This window comes from Gossypium arboreum, chromosome 2 (genome assembly GCF_025698485.1).
Source record: "Gossypium arboreum isolate Shixiya-1 chromosome 2, ASM2569848v2, whole genome shotgun sequence".
NCBI lineage: Eukaryota > Viridiplantae > Streptophyta > Magnoliopsida > Malvales > Malvaceae > Gossypium > Gossypium arboreum.
This window is the reverse complement of record NC_069071.1, coordinates 104,625,543-104,649,082: the sequence shown is the minus strand read 5'-3', so window position 1 is coordinate 104,649,082 and position 23,540 is coordinate 104,625,543. Positions and strand designations below refer to the sequence as shown.

The window sequence follows — 23,540 nt, the reverse complement described above, 5'->3', positions numbered from 1 at the left end:
TGGCCACTTTGCTCCAAAAAAAAAATTAAAGATCGAATTGAATAAAATTGTAAATATTAAAATTAAATTTATTATTCTAATTTATATATAAAACACGAAAATGAATATTTACTAGCATAATTTTAACTAAAGGACTATTTTGTTATTTTCTATAATGTATATATACCAATTCGCTATTTCTTTAACTAGGATAACTAAAATGCAATCAAGTTATAGCATAAAGACTCCTATGGAGTTTTATTTTTTATAAAAATAAAAAAGTTTACCATTTTGGCATTTTCTACATTAATTTGTCCTTTGTTAATTATGTGTAATAAATACGACTGTGTCTTTGTACAGGTATTTTTCTTTGTTTAATGGCAATTTCCTACCTCGCTTTCGTCCTTTTTAAGTCATCACGCAAAATTTGCTATATTTTCATCTACTAACTAAAACCTCACTCTTCGTTCTTGTAAAGTTAAGGATGAAGTTTCCCAGTTTTCTCGCTGCTTTTTCTCTTCTACAGGCAAGAACCTGTTCTTTGATCCTACTTTGACAAGCTGTTTCTTCAACTCTTTTTATTGAATTTAAGGGTTCCTTTTTTGTGATGATACCGTGACCATGGATTTCTTGGTTTTTCCGAATGAATTGTTTTTGTGTTGTTAAATTACAATGCTATGCTACAAGGCGCTAATGGGTTCACTATATCGTAGTTGAATTGGAACTTTTTAGTTTCTACTTGAGATTTCATTTGGGTATTCCGCTATTTATGGTGCAATTCTTACCGTTATTGCTATTTATGGTGTTTCTTCGTTTTTTTATTATTTGTAAGCTGTTTATTGTTTGATTTGAAGTGGAAAAAGGATGGCCAAACGCTTACAAGATGGAGCTGTAACTTTATCGACTTGCGTTTGACTTTGAATATCAGATTTTGCTCAAAAAATTAGAACCTCAGTATTTTTTGTTCAAACTGTGAAGTTTTATATATAATTGGCTGAAATGGATATAGAAGCTTGTTCGTACAGTGTTAGAAGCCCTTTATACTCACTTTGTGTTAATTAAATTGTTCCTTTTTTCTAGTTAATTTTATTGATGCAAGGACTGTGCGCAGAGAAGACTGATTCTGGTGGCTTTTCAGTTTCTTATCTCACTTCGGGGTAACGCTTTTTTCAGTCTCAAAGCTTGATGTGTGTTTAATATCTGCGATTTGGTTAATATGTGCTGTGTACAATTCCCAGCTTTTTACAGCACAATTCTTTTTAGTTCTTTTGGACTGCATGTTTAGTTATTGAGCCTATCCTCCAGAATATTATTCAGGTCTTGCAATTACTAAGAGCTGAGTAATCTCTGATGGCAACCTTCTTTTTTTTTGTTTATTTTAATTTTAATTTCTTGTCACAAGGTTGTGGTATTTTCTGCCTCATTTTCTTTTGTTTGAATTGAAACACTTGTGGTCTGTTGGCCAGGGAGAGGCATTCCGAAGAATATTGTGCAATGTATGATATTTGCGGACAACGAAGTGATGGTAAAGTTCTAAATTGCCCATATGGTTCTCCATCTGTGAAGGTGAGCAACTTCTTGCTTGTTCATTTTACATTTTTATTGCTCTGTTTTCTCTGATTGTTTTCCCTTCAAGTATAATTTCTGTCACTTAATGTTTTATTTGTTATGTTTCTTATATCTTTATTTCATTCTTTATCAGCCTGATGAGCTGTTTTCTGCCAAAATTTAAAGCTATTCTGACACTGTTTTCTTCTTCTTCTTCTTATGTTCCTTATACATTTATTTCATGCTTTATCAGCCTGATGAGCTGTTTTCTGCCAAAATTCAAAGTTTGTGTCCATCAATAAGCGGTAATGTTTGTTGCACAGAGGATCAGTTTAACACATTGCGGGCACAGGTTCAGCAGGTAAAACCTTTATGATGATGCCCAGGGTAAGGGTATAATTTCTTTTTGGGGGTGCTTGTAGCTTATCTGCTGTATTGTATCCATTAATCTACTTTTCTCCCACTATCTGTAACGTGTGCTATTTGTCAGGCCATTCCTTTCCTTGTTGGTTGTCCAGCGTGCTTGAGGAACTTCTTAAATCTTTTCTGCGAGCTATCATGCTCTCCAAATCAAAGTCTATTCATCAATGTGACTTCCGTTTCAGAGGTTAGGACAGGCTAATGAGCAAAGGCCATTCCATGCTTTTGATTTAACATACCTCTTGTTTTCCACTTTATATGTCTAACGTTGTTTAACTGATTCCCATTGTTTTATTAATTTGTCAGATTAATGGCAACTTGACAGTGGATGGCATCGACTTTTTTGTATCTGATGCTTTTGGAGAAGGGCTTTATGACTCCTGTAAGGAGGTAAAGTTCGGGACCATGAATACACGAGCCATTCAGTTCATAGGAGCTGGGGCAACAAACTTTAAAGGTGAATTTAAGTTAAGTGCATGGCTGAAAATTTATATTGCCAAAACAGTTTGCCAAGTATCATCTGACACCCATTAGCTGAGTATTATTTATACATTTAAAATTTGATTTAAGCATCTTTTCTTTTCTGAATCAACAGTCTTGGCATAGAAAACAAAAGTGATTTTTCTGTAGAGTGAATTAAGCAGTATGGAGGAAGTTCAAAATAAAATGGTATTATCTCTTGATTGCTTGGAGGAAATCCTTCCTGAAAAAGCTGAACTTTATGGATTTCCTCTTGGGTCTTTGCCTTTTTTTTTTCTGCAAAGTTTGGGGTGAAAGATAATAAATGATGGGTTGGTCTCATTCATTTCCTGCAGTTATGTCAATGTCTTCATGATGGACAGAACTTATGCTACAGATAGAGTTGGAATATATAGTCTTTACCAAAGAATGAACAGTTTGTTGGATTACATCACTATGTCAATGGAGGTTGACTTATCTTCTTTTAGCGACCTGCTTAAACCCATAAAACTCATGGTTCTTCTCACATCAAAGAATTTGGCTGCTGGGAAGCAATGTGCATTTTTCTTGTTAATGAAACTAGTTAAAACTATAATTGAAGATACTTCCTTCTATATTATGTGTGGTCCAGCCGAATCCTTTGTAGTATATTTTCATCACCTGCTTATGACTTTTAGCTGTTCTGCAATAGTATTTTATTAATATGTTGATTCTTTCCAGAGTGGTTTGATTTTATTGGTCAGAAAGCTCCTCCTGGGTTTCCTGGTTCACCTTATGCTATTGATTTCAAGTCTACTGTTCCTGATTTATCTGGAATGGAGCTGATGAACGTTTCTACGTATTCATGTGGTGACACCTCTCTTGGCTGCTCTTGTGGCGATTGTCCTTCATCACCTCAATGCTCCAATTCTGAACCTCCTTCACCATCGAAAAAAGATCACTGCTCAATAACTATTGGACCTATTAAGGTCTAATTGATGGCTTTCCTTTAGATAAAGTTATTATGTTTTAGTTTAAATGACTTAACGACGCTAGTGCATACTGCATAACACTTAAACCTCATGGCTGAATCAGTTAATTTCCATTTGTGAAAAGTTTTATTGACGTATGTTCTGTATATATAGTGATATTGACTGTTACTTGCAGGTAAGATGTATTGACTTTGCATTAGCTATAGCATATATCATATTGGTTTTGGGACTTTTCGGATGGGCATTGTTTCATCGGCAAAGAGAAAGGATACTTGCATCCGACAGGGAACCATTACTGAAGTCAGCAGATGAAGATGAATCAAATTTGTCTAACATGCAATATGATTTGAACCTTGCTTTGGAGGTAAATGATGATTATTACTTCCCTTATCAGTACATGGTTGACTTGGACATTCTCATAGTATGGTGAGTTTGAGTTTGGGAGTTGCATTAAAGAGCAATTTACCTTTTCTGAACCTGAGTAGCGTTCAATTTTATTTTTTCAAAAAAAAAAAAAAGATTCTTAGGAGTTCCAACGGGTTGTGTTGCTGTCTGCTGCAATTGGTATTCTTATATTATTGCCAATCTTTAATTGATGAAAAATAGCAATATGTTAGCTATGTTCTAAATATATCTTTTCTTCCCTCTTTCTCATTGAACTCCTTCCTCCTTTTCATTTTAACATCTTTGTTACTGTCACTTACAAGTAGAATTCTATTTACCTGTTCCCATCTAGGATTTTGAGATTACAATATGATATTTTTCTGCATTGAAATGTTGCAATATTTGGGTGTTTCTTTTTGCAACTTAGCTTTATTACCTGAAGAAACTTAGAAAAAGATTGTTATTATTCTGCTAATTAGTTTACACCTATAAAGAGAGGAATTAACACAAACAAGGAAAACAATCCCTAAAAAACAGTAACTTCTTAAGAATCAGTGACTGAGATTAGTTTCTATTTACAAGGAAACTCCTAGTAATAAGGTAAGTTTTCTGTCTTAATCTTAGGAATACCAACACTCCCCTCAAGTCGGAGTGTAGATGTTTATCAAACCCACTTGCCAATAAGTTCCTCAAACATGTTTCTGTTCAAACTTTTAGTTAACACGTCGCAACTTGTTGTCTAGTAGGTAGGTAGGTGATGCACACTTCTCCGAGTGTATTTTTCTTTTATAAAGTGGCGATCTATTTCCACATGTTTGGTGCGATCGTGATGCACAGGATTATGTGCTATGCCGATCGCTACCGGTTGTCACAAGACATCTTCATAGGCCTGTAAGGCACTTTTAGTTCCCCATAAGTCTTTGTATCCAAACTCCTTCGCATATACCATGAGATAGTGCTCGATACCACCGCCTCCAGACCTGCTGCGTGCTACAACAGACTATTTTTGCTTCTTCAAGTCACGAGGTTACCCCAAACATAACTACAATAGCCACTTGTAGAGTGTCTATCGTTATCAGAACCTGCCCACCTGCATCGGTGTAGACTTCCACATTCTGTTGGCGCTTTTCTTGAAATGCGTGCCTTTACCAGAGTCCCTTTTAGATACCTTAATATTCTATATGCGACTTCCAAGTGCTTCTCTCGGGGCATGCATGTCTTGTTGATAACACTTACACTGAAGGCTATGTCTGGACGGGTGTGAGATAGGTAGATGAGTCTTCCTACTAGTCGTTGATATCTCCCCCTGTCGATTTCTTCTCCATCCTCATTAGTTCCCAATTTAAGGTTAAATTCCATAGGAGTTTCGGCTGGTTTGCAGCCCATCAAACCAACTTCTGACAGTAGATCAAGAACATATTTCCTTTGGGAGATGGAAATACCTGTTTGGGACCTTGCTACCTCCATACCAACAAAGTATTTAAGATTCCCTAAGTCTCTCGAACTCTGTACCAAGGAATTCTTTCAACCTCACAGTTTCGCTTGAGTCGTCTTCTGTTAATATGATATCGTCCACATAAACGATGAGGATGCAGCATTTTCCCTTTTCCGAGTGCTTGTAGAACATGGTGTGGTCTGCCTGCCCTTGAATATAATTTCTGCTGGTCATAGCTTTTGGAAATCGGCTGAACCACGCCCGTGGAGATTGTTTCAGCCCATACAAGGACTTCTTCGACTTACACACTTAGCCTTTGCTTTCTTCAAACCCGGGTGGGAAATCTATGTACACTTCCTCACTTAATTCCCCGTTGAGGAAAGCATTTTTTACATTCAATTGAGTCAAGTGCCAATAAAGGTTGGCAGCAAGAGATAGGAGGACTCGAATGGTGTTTAGCTTGGCAACCGGTGCAAACGTCCGTCGTAGTCAAGACCATAAGTTTGAGTGAAGCCCTTAGCCATAAGTTGAGCCTTGTATCGGTCAATACGGCCATCGGGTTTAAATTTTGTAGTGAAGATCCATTTGCATCCTACTATTTTTTTTCCCTTAGGTAGATCCGAGACTTCCTATGTTTCATTGTTTTTGAAGGCCTTCATTTCTTCCATCACAGCTTGTCTCCACTCAGCTGATTCAAGAGCCTCTTCTATATTTTTTGGAGGTTTTACAGAATCAACATTAGTCACAAAAGCTTTGTAAGACTTAGATAAATTTCCATAGGACACAAACTAAGAAATAGGGTGTTGAGTGCAGCTCCTTGTGCCCTTTCGAACTGCAATTGGAAGATAGATGGATGGTGACGGAGGTGAGACTTCTGTTTCAGAACAGTCCTTGGTTGGGGATGCAATTGGCACTGTTGTATCAGTTTCAAGAGAACGATTCCATTGAGAGTAAACCTGTATTTCGGTAACCTGTTTTTGCTGTTTTCCTTGATCAGGCGGCTGTTGTACTTCGGTGGTGGTATTGTTATTGGGAAGGATCGGGCTAACTTCTTGCTGCACAGGGGAAACAGTCTCTAAATTTGGGATTACCATAGCACCTTGGTTGTTAGGCTTGTTTGTGATAGTAGTGGTAGGATCATGAGGTATAATGAGGAGAGTATTAAGGGTCTCATCTTCATTGAAAGTCTCCCCTTGAAGATGAGATGTTGCAAAGTATGGTTCATTTTCAAAGAAGGTAACATCCCGAGAGACAAACATTCGGCGCAAGGTTGGTGAGTAACACTTATAGCCTTTTTGTGTGGTTATGGACAAAAAATTTGCAACCAAATATTTTGGCTGGAAGATTAGGAACACGAAATAGAGGAAAGGACTTTAGAAGGGTATTTAGAGGTGTTTGGAAATTGAGGACCTTTGCTGGCATTCGGTTTATGAGATAGCAGGCAGTGAAGACAGCTTCTCCCCATAAGTATTTGGGAACATTCATGGTGAACATAATGGCTCGAGCCACAGCAAGGAGATGTCGATTTTTTCTCTCGGAGATCCCGTTTTGTTGAGGAGTGTCAGGACAAGAGCTTTGGTGTATGATGCCTTGGTCAGAAAGGTATGGGCTTAGGACAGAGTTAAAGTATTCTCTCCCATTGTCAGTGTGGAGAGTATGTATGGTAGAGTTGAACTGGGCTCGAACCATTGAGTGAAAATTTTGGAATACTTTGGGTGTTTCAGATTTTTCTTTGAGGAGATAGACCCAACATACCCTAGTGTGATCATTAATGAATGTTATAAACCACCTAGCCCCCGTAATATTTTTCACTCGGCTGGCTCCCCATAGGTCACTGTGGATTAATGCAAATGGTTAGGACTAGATATATGGTTTTAATGGGTATGGCACACGGGTATGTTTGGATAATTGGAAAATTTCACACTTCAAGGAATTAATACTTTTATTTCGAAATAACAGCAGAAGATGTTTCTTCAAATACAAAAAGTTTGGATGCCCTAACCTACGGTGCCATAACATAATCGTGTCCTCTTTTGAAGTGGATAGAGCCAATCCTCCTTGTGTGCTGTCTTTATTCCAAACATATAGTCCATCATCAACTTTAGCAGTGCCAATCATCCTCCCCGATTTTTGTTCCTGTATCACACAACCAATTGCAGAAAATTTAGCAAGAAGTTTTTCATCCTTAGTAAGTTTATTGATTGAAAGTAAATTGCAGGACAAGTTTGGGACATGTAGGACTTTATCGAGAGAAAAATTCTCTGTTATTTGTACTTTTCCTCCTCCAGCCACAGGGGAGTAAGAACCATCAGCTATGCAGATTCGGGACTTGTCATGACAAGGGGTGTAGGTGTGAAACAAAGTGGAGTTACCTGTCATGTGATTGGAGGCACCCGAATCAAGTATCGAAGAGGATTGATTATTAGATTCAAAGGCAATATTGAAGGCAGTACTTTGGGTGGCTAGAGATCCATGAGCAGTGGAAGTACCAAGTATCTTATGGAGAATCTCAAGTTGGGTTTTGGTTAGGCGAACATCGAGAACATCGTCTGCAGCAGTGGAGGATAACAGGGCAGTCTTATTATCCTTCTGTTTTTTTTCAGGATAGCCATGGAGTTTGAAGCACTTTTCTTTTGTATGACCAACACGGTTACAGTGGTTACACGATGGTCTGGTTGATCCATTATCATTTCCAGTATGTGGTTTTTGTGGCTGTGGACCTCTGGAGATGAGGGTAGAGGTCTCAGTAGGCCGGTTGCCAAGAGTTGTCACATGTTTAGGTTCCTTTGAGTCTTCCATCATGACAAGACGATGCTTTTCTTCTCTTCTAACTTCTACAAATGCTTCACCGATGGTTGGGAGAGGTGATCTGCCCAGAATTCGGCCACGGACCTCATCTAACTCACGGTTCAGTCCTGCTAGAAACTCATAAAGACGTTCATTGTTGAGGTGAGTCATAAACTTGGTATGTTCCAAGCCTTCACCCCAATCTGCCTCATAGTAATTTTCAGATTGTTGTAGTAGTGAGTTACTTCGAGTGTCCCTTGTCGGATGTCCTTTTAACTTAAGCTTGATCTCAAATACTTGAGAGGCGTTTCCAAGATCCGAGTAGTTTTCTTTGACTGCATCCCACATGTCTTTTGCAGTTTTGAAAAGGAGATAGGTGCGGCTTATATGACCTTCCATCGAATTAATTAGCCAAGCCATTACAATCGAGTTGTTGAGTTCCCAAGTGGCATAAGTCGGGTCAGCTGTGGTTGGTCGTGGAATTTCTCCATTGATGTATCCTAATTTGCCACGACCACGAATCACCATAAGGACCGATTGAGACCATTGCACGAAGTTCTTCCCATCTAGCCAATGATTGGTGATTATAAGGGAGGAAATAAGTTCACCTTGAGTGATTCCCTGATTGACATTCTGAGTTATTTGTGAAGTCTCAGTTTCAGACAGAGTTTCATTGACATCACCCATGGGAGGAGGACTAAACCGGAGGGATTTTTAGGAAGGGAGATTAGAGACGAATGAGCAGGATCGAATGAATCCTAAAGCTCTTGATACCATGAAGAAACTTAGAAAAAGATTGTTATTATTCTGCTAATTAGTTTACACCTATAAAGAGAGGAATTAACACAAACAAGGAAAACAATCCCTAAAAAACAGTAACTTCCTAAGAATCAGTGACTGAGATTAGTTTCTATTTACACGGGAACTCCTAGTAATAAGGTAAGTTTTCTGTCCTTAATCTTAGGAATTCCAACATTACCGTCTAATATTACTATTCTATATTATTGGCATTTTGGCATCAGTTAAAGTAGTCAAGGGCTTCATTTTGTACTTAACAATTATCTTATTTCCAGGAACCAGTTCCTAAGAACTTATGTCTGGTTGCCTAAATCCTTGGGATTATATGTTTTGTTTTATTAAGTGCTGGGGATGTGTATTGTCTGTTTGCAGACTTTATTAGTATCTTTTGGGATTATATGTTGTCACTCTCCTGTTTCTTCAACGTTCAGTACTCATGTTAAACTCTGAGATTTTTTTAGCATAAAACTCATAACTTTGTTCAGTTACTCATGATTTTGTCCCTGATCTGTTAATATTTGATTGTCCAAGACTCCAACTGAGCATTTGGTATGCATTGAGGAAATGATCTCCATTGTTGAATAATGATGATTATTGAAATACTGGATTTTTCATAAGATGTCCTAGTAGGCTGCTGAAACTTTGCTTTGTTAATGCAATTATATTGGTTTAGCAGTATAATGTTGCTTTTCATTTTATTCAAAATGATTTTTAGGGTTTTTCTTTTTTCCTGTTTTATTATTCAGCTTGTTATATGTCCTCTTAAAAAGAACTGGGTAGACTTTGAGGTTTAGATGTAATATGTGCCTCTTTGTCTTGAAATCAGGGACGTGGGGTGACTGAGCAATTGAAAAATGGGGCACAACTCTCCTTTATTCAAGGATATATGTCAAGCTTTTACAGGTAAACATGTGCATAATTAGATTTTGTCTCACATGCGAACGCAGAATATGCACATGCACATGCATATATCTAGATAATTAAATATATAGCATGTGCTAAATGTTTGGTTTTGCTGTGTCCAGGAGTTATGGAAAATGGGTTGCTAGAAATCCTACTCTTGTACTGTGTTTATCATTGGCAGTTGTTATTGTGCTATGTTTTGGTCTCATACGTATCGAAGTGGAGACAAGGCCAGAGAAGGTATGATATTTCATCTTTATCCTAGAAACTATTGTGAGTTATCATCAATGCCTTAGTTCTAATCTTATTCTTGTGCCTTTCTCTATTCTAGTCCATCAGTTGGGGTGGGTGGGGGTGGGGACTGTTACAATGTTGTGACAACATTTGTCAGGAAACAGATCTTTTTCAATTTTACTAGAAATAGTTCTTTGTTGTAATTAGATCTTTCTTCTTTTGATTCCTTGTGCTTTTGTAATTCTCCTGTTTTAAGCCCATTGTAGACCCTTTTCATTTGTCTGCTCAATTTCTTGTATCGATTCTAAAACAGGGGAAAGGAAAATTGTTTTTCCATATATTTTTTCCATTCCTAAATATTTGGATGAGAAGCTGTTTGAACTTAAAGTATCTTTTTGGTACCTGACTGCCCCTTGGATAAGCTGTGAGGACATGTATTGTGTGTGATCATACTTTCTGTTTGCTTTATACCATTGCTCTTCTACATACTATCAAGCCTTGACAGATGTTATCATATAGTTGTGGGTAGGCCATGGAAGTAAGGCAGCAGAAGAGAAACAGTTTTTTGACAGTCACCTTGCGCCCTTCTACAGAATTGAACAGGTTCTTTTCATTTGTTTTTCTTCATTTATGATATGATTTGTTTTTCCATATTCAATCCCCATCCATCTACCCCCTTCCTTCCTGAAATAATGGAAGGAATAAATGCTTTCAACAATTAATTTGCCTTTATATCCTGTATAAAAGAGGAGAGAAACTATTTCTTGCCTTCCTTGAGCTCTGTTCCTTAGTAGACTTTATCTTAAGATTCTTTTAGAAAGTTCGAATTGGAAATTATAGGTGACAAAAGTTATATAGTTAAGCTTAAACGTCATCTTAGTCTGTTTGGTTACAAGGTGCCTTAATATGCCTGACTAAATGTCAAATTGAAAACGGACATCTGAGTGGAGGAACCTAGAAAGCCACACACATAAAATTGTAATGCATATTTTAGGGATTTTTTTCATCTGACAATTATATAAGCTGTGAGGTAGATGCTATCACTTTAGTTACTTGCTGATTGAACATCATTACCGAAAGGGTTAGGCATGAGCATTCAAGTTTAATTTCATATCTCAAGACTTTAATGTTTAAGTTGATCTAACTATACTTAAAAATTTTCTCCACTTTTTGACTTGATCGGATTCTCTATGCCAAAAGTTGAACATTGAGTGGGAGAATAAATATATATATATTCTTGTTAACTGACACTAATTCTCTATTTCTGTATCTTTGTCTCACTGTTTATCTGTTTGTTTATATCTCAGTTTAATGGAATTGAGACACCATCTAAATTTATATTAAAGCAATGACATTTTTCTGAAACTTAAATTTTTTTTATCCAGCTTATATTAGCCACTTTGCCTGATAAAACACATGGGAAGCCACCGAGTATTATTTCAGATGATAACATCCAATTGCTTTTTGAAATTCAAGAGAAGGTACAATGCACTTATTGCTACTTTTCTGAGTCACTGATATAAGTGAGACATCACATGTTTTGTTTTCTGTTTGCATCATCTTATTTGTCTGTTCTTGCTGAAAATTGACAGGTTGATGGAATTCGTGCAACATATTCTGGTTCGAAAGTGTCTCTGACCGATATTTGCTTGAAGCCTCTTGGCCAAGATTGTGCTACTCAGAGTGTTCTACAGGTTTTCTTGCATTTGTATTTGCGAGTCTCAGGGTTCAAGATATCTATAGTGCCTTTTGAAATTAAGTAAAAGGAATTCGAGTTACCTCTTAGCTTTACTAAAGCATAATCATCTTTGTTTTTGTTACTTGACCTCTTTCCACTAGTATTTCAAGATGGATCGGGAAAACTTTGATAACTATGGAGGAGTTTTACATGCTGAGTACTGTTTTCAGGTAATTATTTTTTATCTCTATGTATTTGTATGTGTAGGTGGGCATGTGCATTTGTACTTGTATTTGTTGTCTCTGGATAATCATGGAAGAAATCAGATGTTTCCCTGTTGGCATGCAATTCTATTGAATCCATCCTCCTTTCTTTTCCTGTCAGATTTAAGTTTACTCCGATGTTACTTCTGTTTTATGATGTCAATTGGTTTGAGGCTTTTGCCTTAAGGTTGAGGCAGGAATTGGGATTGATTGCTCAGTTTAAAACGACAAAGCTCATGTCATGATTATGAAGGCTTTTCATTTTGATCATAGATGAACATTTGAGGCCCACCATAACCAGCCACACCTATGAAATATCTGTTGTATGTCATTTAACATAGTTACTTTTCTTCGAAGTTAGGAACACCTATGCTTGTTACTGTTAGCATTATATTTATGATGATTCTCACTAGGATGTTTATGATGTCTTTGATTTTGTCTCCTTTGTTCCCCTCTTTCAGCATTACACTTCTTCAGACACTTGTTTGAGTGCATTTGAGGCTCCACTTGATCCTAGCACTGCATTAGGGGGATTTTCTGGGATCAATTATTCCGAGGTAATTGCTTTTTATCCTTTCTTGCCTTTCTGAGTGCATGCTTATTCTTTAATACTCTTTCATTTCAAATTCAGGCTTCTGCATTTGTTGTGACCTACCCAGTTAATAATGCAATTGATGAAGCAGGCAATGGGAATGGGAAGGCAGTGGCTTGGGAAAAAGCTTTTATTAAGTTAGCAAAGGTACAACTGTTCATTTGTTTCTTACATTCTCTTGGATGTGGATATTCTAGTGTATGGATTATCAAGAGGAGCTGCTATAATTGTGCAGTCAGAGGGAAAATGTCTTACTTACTCTTGGATGGTTGTATGGACATGACAGGAGGAGCTGCTACCTTTAGTTCAGTCTAGAAATCTTTCTCTTTCATTTTCATCTGAAAGCTCAATTGAGGAAGAACTGAAAAGGGAGAGCACCGCTGATATTATAACAATTGCGGTAAGTTACTGGAACTTGTTCTTTTCTCAGCAGTCAACTTTTCCGAAATGATTCTAGTTATTTCTGTATCTGTTTTTTTACTTGTCAAATATTTGTTTGTTTCGTATTCCCTTTCCTCCTAATTTAATTTCATTTCAGGTAAGCTATCTTGTGATGTTTGCTTACATATCTATCACATTGGGAGATGCATCTCGTCTATCTACTTTCTATATCTCATCCAAGGTATTTTTCTAAGTTTTTAACTATTTCTTCATATTTAATTTGATGCACACTAAAAACTGTTTGGTTTGTTAGCACTTTCCATGTCTACTATATGTCTCTTTGATCACCTAGTGCCTAATGTTGTGGTATTCCTGGGTTCTTTTACTCATCATGGGTACATTCATCAATAGAGACAGAAATTTCCTCATGCATGCCTTTGTATATTTCTTGTGTATATTATGTCCATGTGACATAGATTCTTGTCATAAGCTATTTTCTGTTGAAATTGAATAAATTTTCTTGTCCTTGGTGCAATAATAAGTTTCTGTAGCTTACCATTCATTTACCGTTTTGCAGGTCTTGCTTGGTCTTTCAGGAGTTGTTCTTGTCATGCTCTCTGTTCTTGGATCTGTTGGGTTTTTCAGTGCTTTCGGGGTCAAGTCAACATTGATCATAATGGAAGTGATACCTTTTTTGGTTTTGGCTGTAAGTTTTCAATCAGATTGTTTTAAATGGCATTCTTGTTTTAGTTATTTCTATGAGATAATTTGCATCCTAGATTATAATAACAAGTAGTCCTGAGTTGATCCCTATTCTCCTTCTCCCTGTCAACAAGTCTTTTAGACTTTACACCTGCTGAGTTTTTTACATTTGGGTTTTACTAATTTAAAGCAAAGGTTTCCATTCATATGCATACATCGAACAGTTTATTCCATCAGTCAATACTTCACTGTTTATTTATTCTGAAACCGAAACTTGTATTCTTATGATGGCTTTATTCTCAATTTGTGGTCGTAATTGAGGGGGCAGACATGTGTCCATTCTAATGCACCATAGAAAACAGACTATAAATACACTTTGTCATAGATATCTGTCCCTAGTTTTTATATTTTGGTCTCTAATATGCTGCCCACTTTCTTTAAATGTGAACTTATACATCCTGTTAGACATTCTATATGATTTTTTATTTTTAGGGTTTGGCAGTGATTATTTTGTGCTTTTAGTTTATAAATTCTTTGATATATTTCTTTTTCACTTCTCATTCTGTTTATTTTAATTAGGTTGGAGTGGATAACATGTGTATACTGGTTCATGCTGTAAAACGCCAACCATTGGAGTTACCTTTAGAGGAACGAATCAGTAATGCCCTGGTTGAAGTCGGTCCATCCATAACCCTAGCTAGTTTGTCTGAGATTCTTGCATTTGCAGTTGGAGGTTTCACTCCTATGCCAGCATGCCGTGTCTTTTCCCTGTTTGCAGGTCTAATAACTTGTGCTTACATTCATTATCTTGTAACTTTAAATTATCAACTCCTTATTTGGCCTTAATCTCTCTGACTCTGTTTTTTTTTTTCGTTTGTTAGCTTTGGCTGTTTTGCTGGACTTCCTTCTACAAGTTACTGCTTTTGTTTCACTGATAGTTTTCGACTGTCTGAGGGCTGAAGATAACAGGATTGACTGTTTTCCGTGCATAAAAATTCCATCATCTGCTGAAGAGTCTGATGAAGGTTGTTGTTTATGAATTCATTATGTATTGTTTGCTTTGAATGTCTAGTACAGCTCTAAGGCTTTGCCTGGTAGGGTGGAAGGAAAATTGAAAAGGTGAAAAATTGAAGGAAAAGAAAAGTAGAAAGAAATTATATTTTTCTTTCCATCACTGTGCTTGGAAGGAAAGAACGGAAAATGGAAAGAAAAAAAATTGTTTCCATTCATTGCTTGAGTTGAAAATTTGGAGGAAAGAAAATGAAGATTCTAAAAAATGCATAATCTTGTAAAATGTACACTTAACTTCAATCTTTCTCATTTTCTCTCTTCTTATCGTTCCAATCTGTAAGGATTTGTTCTTATGCATTAGGATGAAAAATGGTAATCTTTCTTGTGTTCTTTCTTCCCACTTTTCCTTTCTATTAAGCAGACTCAAAATTAATTTTCTTTCCACTTTCCCCCTCCTCTTTCAATCCTTTCACTTTTCCACTCAACCAAGCACACCTTAAATTTTTATGTGAACATTCTTCTACATTGTAATCCAGCATTTATACTGACCAACCATTTTGATGAATTTAGGCATGAACTCAAGAGGATATGGACTTTTGACAAAATATATGCAAGTAAGATATTCAAAGTTACTAGCTCTGAATTGAATCCAAGGCATTGTTATATCCATTGGTTGGAAGTTGGGTTCATTGTGTTGTCTTGACGAATTTATAGCAAGCGAATTTCTTAATGAACTGTCACAGCAATGCTATATGGCCTATTATATGCTTTCGTGTTAACTCCTGAAACCCTTTGATACTGTAGGAAATACATGCCCCCTTTCTTGGACTTCGGGGTGTCAAAGTGGTGGTAGTTGCCGTCTTTGTTGCTTTTGCTTTGGCAAGCATTGTAAGTTATTTGCATTTTGTGTCAACTATTTCCCCCTAATTGATTTTTCATCATTTAAATAGTTGTGTACTTGTGTTTTAGGCGCTCTCCACAAGGATTGACTCGGGTTTGGAGCAACAAATTGTTCTTCCTCGGGACTCCTATCTTCAGGTTTGATCCATCTGGTTTGATATTTCCTTTTCATGCTGGTGTGTTGTATCTTTCTTCTTGTCAATCCTTCTTTCTTACTGGCCAATATATATTTGTGTTAGGGATACTTCACCAATATCTCAGAATATCTCAGAATTGGACCACCGTTATATTTTGTTGTTAAGGATTACAACTACAGGTATCGATTTGTATATTATTTCAAGTCTTTTTTTTTTTCCAGTTTGATACTTGCTTTCCCCCTCTACCTAATCTTCAGTAAGTACTGTATGTTGTTTTCAAACTGGTGAATGTCACCATGCAATAGCAGTGTCCATGAGATTGAAGAATGCCATTACCATTACCTAAATGATGTGCATGATATCAGCATACATGATTTAACATTGGTCAGACATCTCAGACATAAGCTCTGTTATTGTTCACGTAATGCAGTTGATACACAAAAACTGGTGTACTTTAGAGTTTAGACAGACACTTCTATGCATGCAAATACACTTTCATTTGGGCTGTGTGATAAGACTTGTTCGCCTCTTTCATATGGATCACTAACTTGAGATATCATTGAAAGAGAGCTTGACTTCTTCATGATGAAGAAACTGTTATTGCTTGAGGTGAATTATCTGAGTTTGATCCTAACATACATACATAAGAGAGAGACTGCTTTTGGGTATGAAAGATGATCTTTTAACTATCAATATTAGAGAAGCAAGAAAGGTAGATGAGAGATATTCCAGTTTCATTCTTGCTTCTGCTAGTGGGATTTTGGCAGAATTTATTCAACTCTGTATTCGTTTATGGGGCATTAGAAATGGATACTTTTCTATGAGGATTAGGTTTAGATTTCTAGGAGTTCAAGTGTCAAATTATTAGGTCAGGATTTGCTTGCTGGCTGTGTGCTACTGTCTCATTCAACTCAACTTTGATTTGAATATCCTGTTAGTGAGGGTGAAAGCATTCCTATCCGAAAAGCTTTTGAGTTCTTTGGTCAGAAAAGTCTAGAAACTTGGGTGATAGTGGAGTCCAAGCCTGATGCATGAGGTTGAATGTTTCTCTACCTCAAAAAATTTTCAGTTTCTCTCTATAAGCTCTAAAGGAAGCAGGTGGATTTCTCTTGGATCTTGTTGCTGCCTTCTGCCTGTCTTTATTCAGAAGCCTTGAACCTGGCGTTAGATATATGAAGGTCAACCATGGACCGGACACACATGCCCTAAGCAATAGAACAATCTAGGAAAGACATGATTGATCAAATTTTTATCCTTTGGGTAAGTAAAGCTATGCTGAAGAAAGGGTAATTGTGTAGTACAGGATCAATTCTTTATCCCTTACAGGTTGCAGTTTGCAGCTAAAATGCTGAAACTTCAAATTTCAGTCATCATTGCCTTTTGGATAATTACAAGAATGGTTTCTTTCATGGGATTGCAAATTTTAGTTAATTACAGTTTATAGTTGTAATATAAGTTTTGTTAATTGTTTATATTTTGGATATATATTTAAAAAATACAGAAAAATTCACTTATAATAAGACCAAAATGAACATGGATGATGTTCTGTGAGAAAGTGTTGGTAATTTAGTTATTTAATGGGTAATGTGTTCACGGAGTTAGGGGAGTAAAGTTTACTGCCAATATCCAAGCTTAATTATAATGTTCTTCTAAAGCTTTATGCCAAAATCCTTTTCGTAAACGCATCTGTATTATTGGTTTTATTCTCAATCCATATGGTGGTTTGATCTAATGAGCTTTTCCACTCAGCTTGGAATCAAGAGGTACAAACAAGTTTATAGTTGCCTTTTGGATAATTAACAGAATGATTTCTTTCATGGGATTGCAAATTTTAGTTAATTACAGTTTATGGTTGTAATATAGATTTTGTTAATTGTTTTATATTTTGGATATATATTTTAAAAAATACAGAAAAATTTACTTGTAATAAGACCAAAATGAAAATGGATGATGTTCTGTGAGAGGTGTTGGTAATTTAGTTATTTAATGGGTAATGTGTTCACGGAGTTAGTGGAGTAAAGTTTACTGCCAATATCCAAGCTTAATTATAATGTTCTTCTAAAGCTTTATGCCAAAATCCTTTTTGTAAACGCATCTGTATTATTGGTTTTATTCGCAATCCATACGGTGGTTTGATCTAATGAGCCTTTCCACTCAGCTTGGAATCAAGAGATACAAACAAGTTATGCTCCATCAACCGGTGTGATTCTAACTCTCTTTTGAATGAGGTAATGAATTTCTAGTAGCTTTCATTATAATATATAATGCTAACATCAAAGCACTCTGGGATGCATGTTTTCTTGGAGTTGGTTGACGCCTTATTTTATCTGTCTGTCTCTCTGACACCCTATCTGAAACAAAACAATTTATCATTTGGCCAGATATCAAGAGCATCATTGGTTTCAGAATCAAGCTATATTGCTAAGCCAGCTGCTTCATGGCTTGATGATTTTCTTGTATGGTTATCACCTGAGGCATTTGGTTGTTGTCGGAAGTTTACAAATGGATCTTACTGTCCGCCAGACGATCAAGTTAGTACTTCATATGCTACATGCTAGTTTCCTTCATGTTAGCTAAATGGATTTTTTATTGATATTAAGTTCTTAACTCAAGCTCAACATTTTTTTTCTTATTCCCTCTTATGCTGAGATCTAAATGTGTGTGAAATGCAATTTTCTGTTTAATTGTTAAACAGTAATATCCTGCTTGCATAGCATGAAGTTGATGTATTTTTTCCAGCTTGTTGAGCTATTTAGATGATTATCACTGGATTACTAAAGTAGAAAATACTCTTTCCAGCCACCTTGCTGTTCACCAGATGGAGGTTCTTGTGGCTTAGGCGGAGTCTGCAAAGACTGTACAACGGTTTTGTCCCTGTTCTCTCTCTTCCTTGTGTGTGTCTGTGGAGTTAGGAGTAGCATATAAATTAGAAATGTTTTACAGAAATAAATATATATATTGTATGCATTATATGTACATTTGAGTTGTTATTAAGGTTCAAGGTTTATTCCAAGTATCAAACTAAAAGGATTGCGAGCGCTAACATTCTTTTAGTTGGTTCCAGTGCTTCCGCCATTCAGATTTGGTTAATGATCGCCCATCTACAGAGCAATTCAGAGAGAAGCTTCCTTGGTTCCTTAATGCTCTCCCATCTGCTGATTGTGCCAAAGGTGGTCATGGGGCTTACACTAGCAGTGTGGATTTGAATGGTTTGTAGATTGGAAATTTTCCTATGCGTATTAAACTTTGTTTTCTTGCTCTTATGAGATAATAAGAGGTCTATCTTGCTTTTCTGTACACTTCTTTACAGGTTATGAGAGTGGTGTAATAAAAGCATCAGAGTTTCGTACTTACCACACACCACTTAACGGACAAGTAGGCCTATGTATTTAGTTGACTGATTGATCTCAGTATGAATTTTGAGTATTTCTAATACAACTTAACTTAATTATACCACTTTGCTTTGATCTCGTCATTTTCCTCAGGGTGACTATGTCAATGCGTTGCGAGCTGCAAGGGAGTTTAGCTCAAGAATTTCTGATTCATTGAAGGTTTTAATCAATCATGCTCTATTAATAGTTTACTTTGGCTTCCTTGATCCTAGATAAGCTTTAAAGTTCTCATGTCAAGAGGTTGGATGCAAGTTTGCTTTTCTTTTCATGGAACAAGCAGGGAAATGTTAGTGGCTAGAACACTTTTCCATTTTTGTGTTTGGCTCATCACACTCTCTGTTGCTAATGCTGACCTGCTATAGAGATGGTTTTAGCACATTTTATGTTCTTCATTATGAAGCCATGAATATTTCTTGGTCTTTCATGTTGACTGCCATGACATACTTTATGGCAGTTAATCAAATTAATTTCTTATAATGTATATGTTCTGCTTAAGTTTCTTTATTTGGAGTGTGAACCATTCTTACTGGTGGTTCTGTCTTCTATGTGTTAATGCCACTTGAGTGCATAGTTTGACTTCAGATTTGATATGTTATTGAAATACAATAACTTGATTAACGGGCTTCTAAGGGGAACATGTTTAATGAAAGGAGATCCTTTAGGGGGAGAAAGAACCCACTAATTTAATGATATGATCACAGTTCTTTTTCTACAAATATCTTCCTCGTGCTGCTGGTTTTGTGTTTGACATTTTCACATCACTTGTTTTTGTATTGCAACAATATTTTTCCTAACACCAAGTTCACTTTTTTGCTGATGTTAATCTGATGCAGATGCAAATCTTTCCCTATTCAGTCTTCTATATTTTCTTTGAGCAATATCTTGATATTTGGACGATTGCTTTGACAAATATTGCTATTGCGCTAGGTAGGTTTTCCATTATGCTGTATTGATTATTTTGCATCCATCAACCACGTTGTATTTCAAAGAACTGGTTTCTGCTCTCTCTCATGGCATCTGTATTTTGTAAAATTCATTTTCACCTTTTTGGATGTGATTACTAAGTATTGGTATTTTTAGCAACTGTTTTAACTTACGGAGTTTGTATCATCTTTCACATCATCATTCTTGAAAGAGATCTGATTTTTTTTCTCATTTTATGAGATGCTCTGTTCTTTAGCTTTTGCTGCTATGTTCACCTTTTCTTTTGTTCATTGTTCTTTTATTTCTTATTCTGTTTCCTGAAGAGGTTGTGTGTGTGTAGACATGCATACTTCATGTGTTCTCTGAATGAGTCTCTATGTGAAAATTCACAGAGTATCTTAAATTACAGGTGCTATTTTTATTGTCTGTCTGGTTTTCACATCCAGGTTCAAATTCTTTCTCTGGTCCCTTTTTAGCCTATTTGTCTGTTTCCTTAAATCTCTTTTTGCCCATTTGTTTTGGATTTCTCTTTACTTTAGTATGTTACTCTTTGGTTTTTTAAATGCAGTTTGTGGATTTCTGCCATCATTGTACTGGTGTTGGTGATGATTGTTGTAGATCTCATGGTATATCTTCTGCCTTGAAATTTACAATACTGTGTCGTTTTTCAGCCTTTTTCTTTCTCCTCCCATTTTGTATTAAAAATATAATAAAGTTTCTGTAACTTCTGGTGTCCTTTTTCCTAATTATGTTTTTTTTTTTCCTTAAACAAAAAAACTTTCTCTCCAATTTTGCAGGGTGTTATGGCAATTCTGGGTATTCAGCTCAATGCAGTCTCAGTTGTGAACCTTATCATGTCAATTGGGATTGCTGTTGAATTCTGTGTTCATATAGCAAATGCTTTCTTGGTTAGTATCAAACCTTTACTCAGTGTAGTATGGGATGAGTAGGTAATGGAACTGCATTACTTGTATCATACATGGCTGTGGGAATTTTTTTTTTTCCTTATGGTTTCTGTAGATTTCTTTGTGGTAAAAAGAAGAAATGTATGCATTGCCTAATTGTGACATTTAACCTCCACTTGAACTCTAGTTCTCCTGGAACATGCAGCTGCAGTAAGGCAATTATTATATTAAACAAGGAACTGCACATTGGCTTTTATTAATTTCAGAATTCTATGCGTCTCTTAAACAGGTCAGTAATGGGGATAGGGATCAAAGAATGAAGAAGGCTCTTTGTACCATTGGAGCATCTGTATTCAGGTTTATTGTTATTTCAGTGTCCCAGTTTTGGTGTGGTATCAATGATAGCAATTGGAAGACTAGATAAACACCGTAGACAAGCTAAATAAAGGATAATTCATCAATTTAACTGTTCTTTTAGGAACTATTTTTAGTGAATTTTATCTCTTATGAACATCTGAGGCACTATCTTAATTTATCTTTACAAGTCTTTCTTCCTTTTATTTATCTATTTGTTTTTATTTCTTGGGGACCTGGGGAAGGCAGGGATTTTGGAGGGTGGTGGTGTGGAGGGAAGTAACTTAGCATATTAAAACTTCTTTCCCAAACATACCAGGAATAGAAGTTAGAGATATCTGAAAATCTTCTCTATTTCACCATTTAGAGCTTTTTTTCATTCCCATTGTTATTTTTTGTCCAATTGTTCCTTTCAAGCTATTAGTTGGATAACTTTTAGTTCTCCTCTCCTACACCCATTATAGTGCTTGGTAAAGACGACCCGCTAGTTGGAGCTTGCTTGCTGAAAAAGAGTAATTGATTATTTTCATTTTGACTTCTTTTGACAGTGGAATCACCCTCACGAAGCTTGTAGGAGTGATTGTGCTTTTCTTCTCACGATCAGAACTTTTTGTGGTACCTTTCCCTGCTATCATTCAATTATTTTTATTTTTTTCCTTGATTAAGGGAATATATAAAAACAATTTTCTTCCTTTTTTGCAGGTTTATTACTTTCAGATGTACTTGGCATTGGTTCTTGTTGGCTTCTTGCATGGGCTTGTGTTTTTACCAGTAAGTTAACAGGAGGCTTCTTAATTGACTCACTCACAATCTTCTTCGACTTCATTATTCTTTGCTGGCTTTGTCAATCCATTTATTTCTAATTGGTTTTCATTCCAAGGCTGTGTTTGATTGTTAACAAGGGTTGTTACCCTTGTTACTTATTTTCTTCTTTTTGCTTTTTTTCCTATTAAAAGTTGTTATAAGTGAAAGCAGATAGTATGAAATCAAACATGACTAAAGTGCTACGCTGACAATAATTGTACCATGCATAAGTAAAACAAATGCATTTTTATTATCCATGAGAAAAGTTTTTAAAATTTAAATCCTTGAGAAGATGTTTTGTTTTGTGAGTTATAAAAATAACAACCAAAATGCTAATCAATGAGTAACCTAGAAACCAAAGGTATGCTTCTGACACACCTTACTATATAATGTGGTTGCCGTCAGACTTGCAAATGAAATTTTCATAAAATAAAAGCAATGACCGGACATTGTTGGTGTTGCATTCCACTGTTTATCTGCTGCTGCTGCTTCTGCTTTAGCAACACAATTGTATTCGTATTAAATAGTGTACATATTGGCCATTGATATTATCGTTTAATTTGCAGGTGGTGCTGAGTTTGATGGGTCCTCCCGCAAGAAATATTGCTTAGATACACTTGAATTGATTGGTAGTGTTTCAAGAGAGCAGCTCTCATTTCTGCAAGTTGGTTAAAAAAAATCCTGTATGCAATGATATATATATATATATACACACACCACATAATTAATTCTGTAATGTTAATATCTTAATGGATAACTTTTTTTTTTCTTGTCTGGGTCAGAGAGTTGTGATGGTGTTATTATAAATACATATATCAAGCTTTTGCAATTAGGGAAAAAAATGTCTTCTTGATCATCTCTGAATCGCTCTATGCTCAGATTCGTTTGAAATAATATCTGGCGTCATTCATTTTTATAATTTGATACCGTATGAAAATAGAGTATCTCACTAATACAGGCCTTTACATATTATAACAAATTATATATGGGTCTTGATGAAGATACATAACACGTTTTGGTTTATAGAAAATATTTTTGACTGTTTCCTTTAAGATTCCCTTTTTTCCAGGTGTTCAGCAGTGGGAGCTAAGATTTTGGCCGAGTTTGGTATGGCTTGACTTATGCACCAATTCAGCGATAAAAAGAAAATATGAAATATCAATCTTTTATGAGAAACTGCACAGAAACATAGATGGAACTCCTATGCGTGGGGACCATAGATCGGATTAATCAAAAGTTATCCGCAACAATTTAGTTTGAGGGAATCGTCTAGTTCAGTTCGGTTACTGGGTTTAAGGAGTGATATTAGATAGAAAGATCCAAGTCAATTTCTTTTTTCCTTTTTATTTATTCTAATACATATCTCTTAAAATTTGTTGACAAATATGAAATTGGTAATTGAGTATCAGGGAAATGCCCACTTCCTCAGCATTTCATTCTGTTTGAACGTAGTTTTCATGTTTGAGTTGTCAATTTGTTGAAGGATATAAATTATATGAAGATAGTTTTCATGTTTGAGTTGTTGATGATTTATTGAAAGGTATAAATTATATGAAAATAATTTATATGAATTTTACAA

General features: G+C 35.9%; 1 protein-coding gene across 1 annotated transcript; it reads left to right on the top strand.

Annotated features, from left to right (window-relative positions):
- Positions 1 to 327: 327 nt before the first annotated feature.
- On the top strand, positions 328 to 23,540 carry LOC108466918 (uncharacterized). The gene is made up of 39 exons (XM_017767291.2): positions 328 to 505; positions 1,060 to 1,136; positions 1,446 to 1,545; positions 1,781 to 1,888; positions 2,018 to 2,134; positions 2,254 to 2,404; positions 3,127 to 3,374; positions 3,553 to 3,741; positions 9,608 to 9,684; positions 9,807 to 9,924; positions 10,438 to 10,521; positions 11,304 to 11,399; positions 11,511 to 11,612; positions 11,758 to 11,826; positions 12,321 to 12,416; positions 12,491 to 12,598; positions 12,738 to 12,851; positions 12,990 to 13,073; positions 13,410 to 13,538; positions 14,114 to 14,312; positions 14,416 to 14,559; positions 15,116 to 15,159; positions 15,350 to 15,433; positions 15,515 to 15,583; positions 15,685 to 15,761; positions 17,741 to 17,810; positions 17,964 to 18,113; positions 18,382 to 18,447; positions 18,647 to 18,791; positions 18,893 to 18,957; positions 19,068 to 19,133; positions 19,808 to 19,901; positions 20,308 to 20,344; positions 20,467 to 20,524; positions 20,696 to 20,806; positions 21,093 to 21,160; positions 21,706 to 21,772; positions 21,860 to 21,928; positions 22,528 to 23,540. Exons 1-39 carry the CDS (start codon positions 464 to 466, stop codon positions 22,570 to 22,572), a joined length of 3,837 nt encoding a protein of 1,278 aa, XP_017622780.2. The 5' UTR covers positions 328 to 463; the 3' UTR covers positions 22,573 to 23,540.

What these genes read in the sequence shown, in the direction of transcription:
- LOC108466918 (XM_017767291.2), top strand. Translation starts at nt 464, where the DNA reads ATGAAGTTTCCCAGTTTTCTCGCTGCTTTTTCTCTTCTACAG. An exon ending in AAATATTGCTATTGCGCTAG is followed by an intron (nt 19,902 to 20,307) that starts GTAGGTTTTCCA and finishes CTTAAATTACAG; the next exon opens with GTGCTATTTTTATTGTCTGT. An exon ending in CACGATCAGAACTTTTTGTG is followed by an intron (nt 21,773 to 21,859) that starts GTACCTTTCCCT and finishes CCTTTTTTGCAG; the next exon opens with GTTTATTACTTTCAGATGTA.